At 50.2% G+C, this 11,702-nt stretch overlaps 1 protein-coding gene across 4 annotated transcripts in view; it reads left to right on the top strand.

Moving 5' to 3' along the window:
* LOC105499169 (tripartite motif containing 67) overlaps positions 1–11,702 on the top strand; it is a 61,380-nt gene that overhangs the window by 33,558 nt on the left and 16,120 nt on the right. For 2 of the 4 annotated variants that reach the window (XM_071074388.1, XM_011771650.3), the window contains exons 2-6: positions 1,752–1,847; positions 4,466–4,588; positions 5,555–5,665; positions 6,768–6,921; positions 9,981–10,126. In XM_071074388.1, coding sequence (XP_070930489.1) covers positions 1,752–1,847; positions 4,466–4,588; positions 5,555–5,665; positions 6,768–6,921; positions 9,981–10,126 — 630 coding nt within the window. Of the gene's footprint in view, positions 1–1,751; positions 1,848–4,465; positions 4,589–5,554; positions 5,666–6,767; positions 6,928–9,980; positions 10,127–11,702 lie in introns of all 4 variants that reach the window. The other 2 variants (XM_011771651.3, XM_011771649.3) reach the window with 1 other exon arrangement.

The raw sequence follows: 11,702 nt of genomic DNA, 5'->3' as shown, positions 1-11,702 counted from the left end.
TCCTTGTCTTTCCACCTACCCCCTGTGTCTTTCCGTGGGCTCCCTTTGCCATCTTCTCCATAGGTTTTCAGCGGAGGCTGTACTTGCACAGTCCAGGGGGATCTCAAACTGCATCAGAGGCCCCTGGAGGGCTTGGTAAAGCACAGACTCCAGGGCTTCACCCACCGCCTCTGATCAGCAGATCTGCAGTGCAGCCAGAGACGGTGCATTTCAACAAATCGCCCAGCGATGCCGAAGTTGCTGGTCTGGAACCACACTTTGACAACCGTTGGTGTGGTCTAAAGAATCCCATTCACTGATTCATGCATTCAACAAATATTTATTTAATGCTACCATGGGCCGGGTGCTCTTCCAGTGCCGGGATAAGCTGTGAGCCACCCAGAAAAGCCCTTGTCCTTCATTCTAGGACTTGGAGATGGACAGCAAACAAGTTTTCTAGGTTGAGTGGTGACAACTGTTAGGAGGAAGAATTATCCAGGGGAAGGCGAGAGGGCTATTGCACAAGGTCGTGGGGAAAGTCCTCACTGACATGGTGACATCTGAGCAGAGACCCAGGAAGGGACCTGGGGGAGAAGGAGACCCTGGACCTTCTGACTGCTTTGTTCTATCCTCAGCTTTTTAATGTGGAAAATGAGAGTCATGTTGAAAATCAAGGTCACAGTCTGGATGGGCATGATGGCTCACACCTGTAATCCCAACACTTTGAGAGGCCAAGGTGGAAGGATCACTTGAGACCAGGAGTTTGAGACCAGCCTGGGCAACACAGCCTCCGAGACACCGTCTCTACTAAAACATGCAAAAATTAGCTAGGCACTAATTGTGTTGCATGCCTATAGTCCCAGCTACTCAGGAGGCTGATTCGGGAGGATCACTTGAACCTGAGAGGTTGAGGCTGCAGTGAGTCATGATTAAGCCACTGCACTCTAGCCTGGGCAACAGAGTGAGACCCTGTCTCAAAAAAAAAAAAAAAAAAAAATCAAGGTCATGTCTACTCAATAGCTAAGTTTTAAAGACAAATTCAAGTGTGTGTACGTGGTTTGTTACAAAGAAGCCTGGTGCCAAAAGCCATAGATTTGAGCTCAGCTTGCAGTTTCACTCTTGGGCCACAGCAACTGATCCTCGTGCTTCAGAAACCTCTGCTGGCCACACCCCTCTCTGCAAGGTTAGGAGTCCCCAGGGCTAAGGGTACCAGGATAGGAGCCTGTGTGCCCCTTTACAGGATGCCATAGGATTACCAGTCCATACACCTAGTCCAGTTCCAGGACCCACAGCCCCCTTCCTGTCTATCCCTCAGGGCAGACCAGGCCCCAGGGTTTGCACCCCAGGCCAGGAGATGACTGTGTAGGGATGGGGTGGACGGAACTTGACCTGGGGTCTGGAATGTCCATACAAACGTGTACTGATGATGGATAGAGGGGGCCAGGCCAAGCCAAGGGCTCTATTTATCTTCTTGTCTTGTGCTCTGCAAACATCGGGGCAGACCTGTTTGCTTCAACCCATTAGTTGAGTGCTCCTTACCTCTATCCAGCTTTGGGGATGAGAGAGTGTAGGCCAATCTACCACTGCTGGAAAAATAAACAAATGTCATAGAGATCATGGGTCAGTGGTGGTCCCTGCATCAATGAGAACAGAAGATGCATGGAATCAGCCCTATCCCCTCTTAAAAACATAAGCTTTTATGATGATGAAGTGCAAATTTTCTGTGCCTTTCACACCTACTTTTTCTTTTTAATGTGTGATATCTTTTTCAGGCACAACTATCTCAGGCCTTAAATGGAGTTTCGGATAAGGCAAAGGAAGCAAAGGAGTTTCTGGTTCAGCTGAAGAACATATTGCAGCAGATCCAGGTGAGCACAACTCTGGCGTCAGGAGAAATACTCAGTGTGGAAAGTTTGCACGTTGTGCGTCGTAATAAGAAGAAAGGGGTCAGGCGCAGTGGTTCATGCCTGTAATCCCAGCACTTTGGGAGGCCGAGGCGGGTGGATCACCTGAGGTAGGGAGTTTGAGACCAGCCTGACCAACACGGAGAACCCCGTCTTTACCAAAAATACAAAAATTAGCTGGGCACGGTGGCGGGTGTCTGTAATCCCAGCTACTCTGGAGTCTGAGGCAGGAGAATCGCTTGAACCCGGGAGGTGGAGGTTGCGGTGAGCCAAGGTCGTGCCATTGCACTCCAGCTTGGGCAACAAGAGCGAAAGTCTGTCTCAAAGAAAAAAAAAAAAGAAGAAGAAGAAGAAGAAGAAAGGAAAAGTCTTGTGGCGAGGATTTTCTCAGTGATGGACATTAGAAGGTTAATGTGTCCTACCCTCTAGGCTTGGGTGTTGAAAGTATCACATACTCAACTCATTGGCACACACGCGACACTTGATACAGGAAAGGACTTTTACACAGAGCCAGTTAGAGAGAGCTGGAAAGATGTGATTTAGCACTCTACATATCATGTTGTCCTAGGTGGCATCTGTATATGGTGCTTTTGTGGCCAAATATGCCCATGTCATCAAGGCATCAAAATATAAATGCATTGTTTACTAAACAAATGTGTTTACTGAACTCTTAGGCTGTGTCAGGTACTGAGCCCAGCACAGGATATAAAGATCATTGAGGCACCATCTGTGGCCTCAGGGTCTGTCTATAGGGGAGAACGTGCACACACAAGTGCTCCTGTGTGAATGTACACACATAGAGGAGCCACTCATAAGATGAGAAACCCATAAAGCATTGACATATCTAGAGGAAGAAAAGGGACTGAGGGTCCTTGAATTCTTGTTTTTTGTTTGTTTGTTTGTTTGTTTGTTTTTGAGACAGAGTCTCACTCTGTCACCCAGGCTGGAGTGCAGTGGCGTGATCTCAGCTCACTGCAACCTCCGCCTCCCGGGTTCAAGCAATTCTCCTGCCTCAGCCTCCTGAGTAGCTGGGATTGCAGGCACCTGCCACCATGCCCGGCTAATTTTTTGTATTTTTTAGTAGAGACGGGATTTCACCATATTGGCCAGGCTGGTCTCGAACTCCTGACCTCATGATCCACCCACCTCACCTTCCCAAAATGCTGGGATTACAGGCATGAGCCACTGTGCCTGGCCCCTTGAATTCTTAAAAACCACCCTTCCTAACAAGTTAAGTACAGACTTCAGCCACGGGGCATTTTAAGTCATATTTTTTCCCATGTTTCACAGACATGAGATATATTCGCCTGCTGGGGCTGCCATCGCAAAACACCAGAGATTGAGTGCCTTAAGCAGGAGAAATCTATTTTCTCATAGCTCTGGAGGCTGGAGGTCTGAGATAAAGCGTCAGCAGGGTTAGTTTCTCTTGAGGCCTCTCCCGTTGGCCTGTGGATGTCCGTCTTCTCCCTGTGCCCCCACATGGTCTGACCTCTGTGCGTCTGTATCCTCATCTCTTCTTATAAGGACACCAGTTATATTGGACCAGGGTCCACCTATACAACCTCATTTTACTTAATGACCTCTTTAAAGGCCTTATCTCCAAATACAGTCACATTCAGGGGCACTGGGGAGGGTTAGGGCTTCAATGTATGAACTTGGGAAGACAAAATTCAGCTCATCACATGAGGTCTGGATCCACATTGAGACCCAGAAGGAGATTTTTAAAAACTGAGAAAGACTTTACTGCAAGAGCATTATTATTATTATTTTTTTTTTGTCTGTCTTACTTTTTTCCAATTATACAAAGCACAGTGGCTCACGCCTGTAATCCCAGCACTATGGGAGGCCGAGGCGGGCGGATCACAAGGTCAGGAGATGGAGACCATCCTGGCTAACACAGTGAAACTCCATCTCTACTAAAAATACAAAAAATTAGCTGGGCGTTGTGGCGGTTGCCTGTAGTCCCAGCTACTGGGGAGGCTGAGGCAGGAAAATGGCGTGAACCTGGGAGGCGGAGCTTGCAGTGAGCCGAGATCACGCCACTGAACTCTAGCCTGGGCAACAAAGCAAGACTCCGTCTCAAAAAAAAAAAAAAAAAAAAAAAAAAAAAGCACAAGTAGGTGTTATAGAAACTTTGGAAGGTAGGGGGAAATAGACAGATAAGAAAAAGTTCACCAATATCCCCCCATCTGAGGTGACCACTCTCAGCGCTTTGATACATATTGTTCTATTACTTTAAACACACACACACACACACACAATGTATGGAATTATGCTGTGAACAGCATGTATCCTGCCTTTTTTCCTTCTTAACAGTCTCTAATAAGCATTTTCCCATGGCATTAAAAATGCCCTATGAACAAGATCTGAATGACTATAGAATGTTCTGCCATATGGCTGTGCTGAGATTCATAGTACCTGCCTTAATTCATATAAATATTGTCTCTAATTTAACAACATTATAGAGAACTCTAGGATGAACTTCTCTGAAATATATTTTTGTCTATAGCATTCACCAGATTTTAGCATCTTCTCCCCTAAAACTCTCTGCTTCTTCCCAACCAACCCCTGACCTCTGCCAGGAAAACGGACTGGACTACGAAGCCTGCCTGGTTGCTCAGTGTGATGCCCTTGTGGATGCTTTAACTCGTCAGAAAGCCAAGCTGCTCACCAAGGTGACAAAGGAGAGGGAACACAAGTTGAAGGTAGGTACCTGAGAGACTGACACATTGAATCCCTGCCACATCCTCTGCAACTAGCGTGGGGTGGAGCACACAGTAGGCACTGGGTAAATATTGGCTAAGTGAGTGAATGAATGACCTAATGAATGAATGAGACAAAGAAGGGATGCACCAGCTGGTTCAGTTACATTCATGTGACCTGACAGAGATCAATCAATATGCCCTGTATCTTGAGGATTTCAAGTCAGAGGCCCACCTTCTCCCTCCCTGTTTCTATCTAAGGGACTATTCTTGTTCTCATTTTGCAGAGCAGAAGTGACCAATGACAGTGACTAGCGCTGACCCTGTTCAGGTCTCCAGCTCTGTCCCCTTCTTCAGGTCCTCTCTGATAGCTCATGTCCTCAACAGTCAGCAATAACATACACAGCCAGTTACCACCAAGGGAAGACGAGACTCTCCCCTCACATCACACTGAGTCCCTGACTCAACCAGGCACCCATGAACTCTCTGAGTTGATGACGGGCTGTCACTGTTTGAGGAGCTCCATCTGTGCTAGAGACATTTCATAACTGGACCAGAAACTACTACTGTCAAGAAAAGCAGAAATGCATGCTGGAGATGATCCCATGGTTCATAAGTGAGGGGGCTAAGACCATCGCGTTATCCAGGGCCACAGAGAGGTCAGAAGCCAGTCAAGAAGCTGGTCACTGATTGTATGGAGAGTTCCAGATTATGCTGTTTCTCTGCATGACTGTCATGAGTTTAGAAAGGTTTCTGTGTTGGGTGTTGTAGCCCTGCTTCTTGGGAAGTGAGTCCACTTATTTCCCAGCAAAGAGCTCAGCAGTAGAGCCGAGACAGGAGTGGGTGCGAGGTGGTCAGGCCAGCGCCGCTTCTACCAGGCTGTATTGGCGCTAGTTCTCTGACTCTTGCCGTGGCCTGCCTGCTCTTCCTCTCAGGAGACAGTTACTTAGAGGAGTCTTTCCATTGCAGGTGGTTTGGGACCAGATCAATCACTGCACACTGAAGCTGCGTCAGTCCACCGGACTGATGGAGTACTGCCTGGAGGTGATCAAGGAGAACGACCCCTCGGGGTTCTTACAGGTGAGCCTGTCCCTGGAAGACACCAGATGGTCTTCCTCCAACTGCCCCACTGTTCCCCAAATCAGTCCAAATTGCAGTCAAGTCCTTTCCTGGCTTGGATTGAGCAGATTCTCCTTTGCTCAGTGATTCCAGAAGACCTAGGGTCTCACCTTGGCTCTGACTCTCACTAGATGTGACCTAATTTTGCAGCATGCATGAAACGAGGAGGTGAAATGACATCATCTCTAGGGCTGAAATGCCTCACTGCAACATTTTCCCCACAAACGGGAAAGGACAGTCTTGCCAAACAAGCTGGACAGATTGCACCGGAAGAAGCAAGTTAGCAGAATCCACATGGCCCATTATCTCAATGTGCAGAGTCCTGCAGGCATGGCTGGTGACCAGCTGCCTACACAGACAGTGCAATCTTCTCGGGGCCATCTCTCCTGCATTCAGGCTGACTCAGGGTCATGAGTATCTCTCAGGAACATGGCGGTGATTCAGCCTCTGTCAGTGGGGAAAATGATGAATCCCTTTGATTGTTCCCAAGAAAGATACACGAGATCCTGGCTCGACAGGAACACGTGCAAATGTCTGATAAGCAGGACTTTCCAGCAAAGGGGAGCAGAACCATGGGTGTGATGCAGTCAAGTTTGGAGCAGAAGTTGCAGAACTCAGAGGAAACACACGGGCAGGGAGCAGATGTGGGCTTAGAAATTTTAGGGGTGTGGAATATGCTTTCTTTAGACACTGGGGCAAACTGCTAGTATGTTTCACTTTGCAAAGTACTAGATCTAGGAAAACAGATCTAATGAAGGATGCATTTCTATATTTAAAAAGCATCTTGTATTTCTCAACAGTGTTTGCTACACTCTCTTTAGGCAGCAAGTGCTTCTTTTCATTTCATGTGACTCTGAAATATGATTGAAACAACATTTCAATGCATTTTTAGACAGCCTGTGCTGGGTGCGCAGGGGTCATTTAATCTCTGCCATGGCTCGAGAGCACAACCCTTTTCTGTCTCTGAGTCCCATAGAGACAAAGCCCCTACCTCTTCCTCACCCCTGGCTGCACAATTTTTCCTTTGCAAAGCAAAACCTTAAACTCTTTGCTCTCCTTTAAGATCTCAGATGCTCTGATCAAACGCGTCCAGGTGTCTCAGGAGCAGTGGGTCAAAGGCGCCCTGGAGCCAAAAGTGTCTGCGGAGTTTGATCTGACCTTGGACAGCGAGCCGCTGCTGCAGGCCATCCACCAGCTGGACTTCATTCAGATGAAATGTAGGGGTGAGCCGCGGTTGGCCCCAGTTCAGTTAGTGCTTCTTTCAAAAGAGGCATGCAGTCTGAGAGGCAGCTCGGTGCCACAGGGGGACCTGTGATGCACAGAGTGTGGCAGGGTGGGAGAGTTGGAACACCAGAGTCACGGACCTAGGTTCAAGTCCCAGCTCAGCCCCTGACAGCCATGTGAGCTGGAGTGAGAAGCACCCCGTCAGAATCTGAGGCTTCCCATTTGTGAAAAAAACGATCGTTTGTTCAACAACAATCATTTGTTCATTCAGAAGTGCTTGAGGAGTGTCTACCATGTGCCAGGCACTATTCCACATGCTCAAGATGCAATGGTGAACAAGTCTACCAACTCACAAGATTGGGCTTACACTCTCGAGCAGGAAATAGACACTAAACAAATGTATAATAGAATGTTGGATGGTGGCAGGTGCTATGAAGAGGAATCAGAGGAAGGGGCAGCAGTAGATGCCATGGGGTGAGATTTGGGGTTAGGAGGAGGAAGTGGTGGAGAAGGAGGAAGAGGTAGTGGAGGAGGTAATGGAGGAGGAGGAGGTAGTGGAGGAGGAGGAGGAGGTGGAAGAGGAGGAGGTGGTGGCTGAGATAGTGGAGGAGGAGGTGGAGGAGGTAGTGGAGGAGGAGGAAGAAGAGGTGGCGGAGGAGAAGGAGGAGGTAGCAGAGGAGGAGGGGGAGGATGAGGTGGAAGAGGAGGTGGTGGTGGCTGAGATAGTGGAGAAGGAGGAGGTGGTGGAGGAGGAGGAGAAGGTAGAAGAGGAGGAGATGGTGGCTGAGATAGTGGAGGAGGAGGAGGAAATAGTGGAGGAGGAGGAGGTGGAGGAGAAGGAGGGAGAAGAATCTAAGCAATGAGTTTTGCAGGCAGCAGACGGATAGCAAGTCCAAAGTCCCTGAGGCAAGAATCAGTTTTCTCTGTCCCAAGAGCAAGAAGGTCAGCGATGATAGCAGAATGAGCAAGGTGGGTTCAGAGACCCTAGGGGGTTAAGTAAAGTTTGCATAACTTAACCCATTATGAAATCAGCAAATGCTGGCCAGAACCAGAGCCCTACTCTGCATGCTGCCCCTCCACAGATGTCAAGGGAAGGGAAATAAAGCTCTTTGGTGTTTGTGGACTGAGGACCACACATGCAGAATCTGTGAACTCAGGAAGTCCTTACCTGCAAAATCCGTGGCCATTTTAAACTAAAGAAAAGGAAGTCTCACATTGCCATGCTCACTCCCACACAGCTTGCACCTCCAGTAAGGTCTGGAAAGGCCACTTGCCCCAGGTGTAAATGACACACAGTGCTGAGAAGCAGGAGGAGCCTGGCAGAGTGGAGGAGCTGCAGTGAAAGAGCTCCCCTTGGAAAGTGGGGGTGTGGAGGGGGGGCTTGGGGCCACTCCAGATGCTGCTCCTAGCTGGATGGGGTCACTGGACTGGTCAGGGGTAACCGGACTGGACGGGGTCACTGGACTGGTCAGGGGTAACCGGACTGGATGAGGTCACTGGCTGGTCAGGGGTAACCGGACTGGACGGGGTCACTGGCTGGTCAGGGGTAACTGGACTGGACGGGGTCACTGGCTGGTCAGGGGTAACTGGACTGGATGGGGTCACTGGACTGTCAGGGGTAACTGGACTGAATGGGGTCACTGGCTGGTCAGGGGTAACTGGACTGGATGGGGTCACTGGCTGGTCAGGGGTAACTGGACTGGATGGGGTCACTGGCTGGTCAGGGGTAACTGGACTGGATGGGGTCACTGGACTGTCAGGGGTAACTGGACTGGATGGGGTCACTGGACTGTCAGGGGTAACTGGACTGGATGGGGTCACTGGCTGGTCAGGGTTCAGAGAGGAAGTGGGAGAGACGTGTAGCAGGGCCCAGGGGATGAAGCAAGGACTCCTACCAGTTCATTAACTGAGGCTGAGAGTCAGGCTGTGCTCAGCCAGTCGCGTGCCGAATTCTTGGAACCAAATTGAAATACGTACTTTTAACAAAAACGGTGTTTCAATTTTCCCTTTAAAAAAAAAAAAGAAAGGTCAAAGTGAACTCTATTGATTTATAAAATCTCTTGAGCCTGACTAGAGCTAGAAAAATTTTAAACTTCTCCCACTTGGTCAGGCACGGTGGCTCACACCTGTAATCCCAACACTTTGGGAGGCCAAGGAGGGCGTTTCACGAGGTCAGGAGATGGAGACCTTCCTGGCTAACATGGTGAAACCCCATATCTACTAAAATACAAAAAAAAAAAAAATTAACTGGGCATGGTGGTGGGTGCTTGTAGTCCCAGCTATTTGGGAGGCGGAGGCAGGAGAATGGCGTGAACCCGGGAGGCAGAGCTTGCAGTGAGCCGAGATCGCGCCACTGCACTCCAGCCTGGGTGACAGAGCGAGACTCTGTCTCAAAAAAAAAAGCTTCTCCCACTCTCACCTTAATAGAACTTCTGATACAACTGATTCAAATCCTTAGTTCTTTAGGTTGACTGTCCAATACTCGAGACTTGCTTCTGTTGCCTGGATGTCGTCCCCTGATCTTTTAAATGCTTCCAGCCAAAGGTTTAAAGGCATCTCCCCTCACCTTCCCAGTTCCAGGCATGAGCTGCTGGCTGGCTGCCACTTAGCTGTGGGCCCTGCAGAGAGGATCCCTAGGGGCTTGTGCCACGCACAGGAGCACAGGGAACCTGGACTCTGTTGGAACTGTTTATGTGTTCCTCATGAGTCTGAGTCGAAACCAGTGGTTCTCAGTGGGCAGATGGGAAAGAGGACATCCTTCCATAGGGCCAAAGGTTCAGAGGGGTGGGGCCGTCTGCCACGGGCCCCCTGAGATTCCAGGAAGGACAACCCCTAGGTTTGAGAAGCGCAAGGTCACCTGTGCTTGCCTTCATCCCCGGCCCACCTGGAGACCGACTCCTGGGCATCTGGGAGTGACTACAGGGTGGCCAGGGAAGGAATTTAGCCTGGCTGTCCTCTGGGGGCCAGGATCCCTGGGATGGAGTGGGGTGGGGGACCGGGCTGGGGCCCTCGGAGGGCTTCATGTGCTAACTCATGCGTGTCCCTCTCACAGTGCCACCCGTCCCCCTACTCCAGCTGGAGAAATGCTGCACCCGCAACAACAGCGTCACGCTGGCCTGGAGGATGCCACCCTTCACCCACAGCCCTGTGGACGGCTACATCCTGGAGCTGGACGATGGCGCCGGGGGGCAGTTCCGGGTGAGGCCTTGCTGCCTATTTGGCAGGGATTGAGGGTACTGATGCAGACGCCAGAGTGGCTCCCACTGCCCCAAGCTCTGGTTCAGCCCATGGGGACATTGTGTTGCCATCCTGAGGGGACACTAGCCAAAAGGATAAAGAGGGCTGGCTGGGCTCAGGGAAATGGGGCTTCCCTCCCAAGGGCTAGGTCCGGGAGGACTGACACAAGCATGGGGCTAGAGGAGAACTCAGAGAAGGTGCTCCCTGCACCCACCTCCTTTCCCGTTTACCCCCAGCCCCTCACACAGCAACATATTCCCTCAACAGGTTTTATCACACCTTGTCTTGTCTGATCCTCTAATTATTTCACCCAGCTCTGTCTTGACTTGGGAGGTATCATTTCTGGAGATGAGGAAGCACTGTCTGACCCTCCTTTACCTGGCAAGGTGCTGGGCACGTAGAGGATGCTGGATAAATGGTTGTTGAATTGGGACAACATTCTAGTCACGTCGCTGCTGATAGACTGCCATGGGGGTAATAAAGGTTCTTAGTGAGCCAGGTTCTTACTCCCATCTGCTAGAAACCCTGGAGCAGGACTCCACCCCAATCCAGCCCTAATAGAGCACCACCCAGTCCAGCCCTAATAGAGCACCACCCCAATCCAGCCCTAATAGAGCACCACCCAATCCAGCCCTAATAGAGCACCACCCAATCCAGCCCTAATACAGCACCACCCAATCCAGCCCTAATACAGCACCACCCCAATCCAGCCCTAATACAGCACCACCCAATCCAGCACTAATACAGCACCACCCAATCCAGCCCTAATACAGCACCACCCCAATCCAGCACTAATACAGCACCACCCCAATCCAGCACTAATACAGCACCACCCAATCCAGCCCTAATACAGCACCACCCAATCCAGCACTAATACAGCACCACCCAATCCAGCCCTAATACAGCACCACCCAATCCAGCACTAATACAGCACCACCCAATCCAGCCCTAATACAGCACCACCCCAATCCAGCACTAATACAGCACCACCCCAATCCAGCACTAATACAGCACCACCCAATCCAGCCCTAATACAGCACCACCCCAATCCAGCACTAATACAGGACCACCCCAATCCAGCACTAATACAGCCACCCCAGTCCAGCACTAATACAGCACCACCCAATCCAGCCCTAACAGAGCACCACCCAATCCAGCCCTAATAGAACTCCACCCCAATCCAGCCCTAATAGAGCACCACCCCAATCCAGCACTAATACAGCCACCCCAGTCCAGCACTAATACAGCACCACCCAATCCAGCCCTAACAGAGCACCACCCAATCCAGCCCTAATAGAACTCCACCCCAATCCAGCCCTAATAGAGCACCACCCCAATCCAGCACTAATACAGCAGCACCCCAATCCAGCCTTAATAGAGCACCACCTCGAGATTTCACTCCGTGACGTTCAGGCGGACGTGAATGCCAGGGAGCACAAACTATGGGCTTCTCAGATCACCTGGTCCCTGGCCCCGAAATGATTAAATAAACACTCATTCTAACAAACTACTGCAATCATAACAACCCTTGCATCTC

The sequence above is a fragment of the Macaca nemestrina genome, chromosome 1 (assembly GCF_043159975.1).
Source record: "Macaca nemestrina isolate mMacNem1 chromosome 1, mMacNem.hap1, whole genome shotgun sequence".
Lineage (NCBI taxonomy): Eukaryota > Metazoa > Chordata > Mammalia > Primates > Cercopithecidae > Macaca > Macaca nemestrina.
This window is presented reverse-complemented; position numbering and strand designations above follow the sequence as displayed.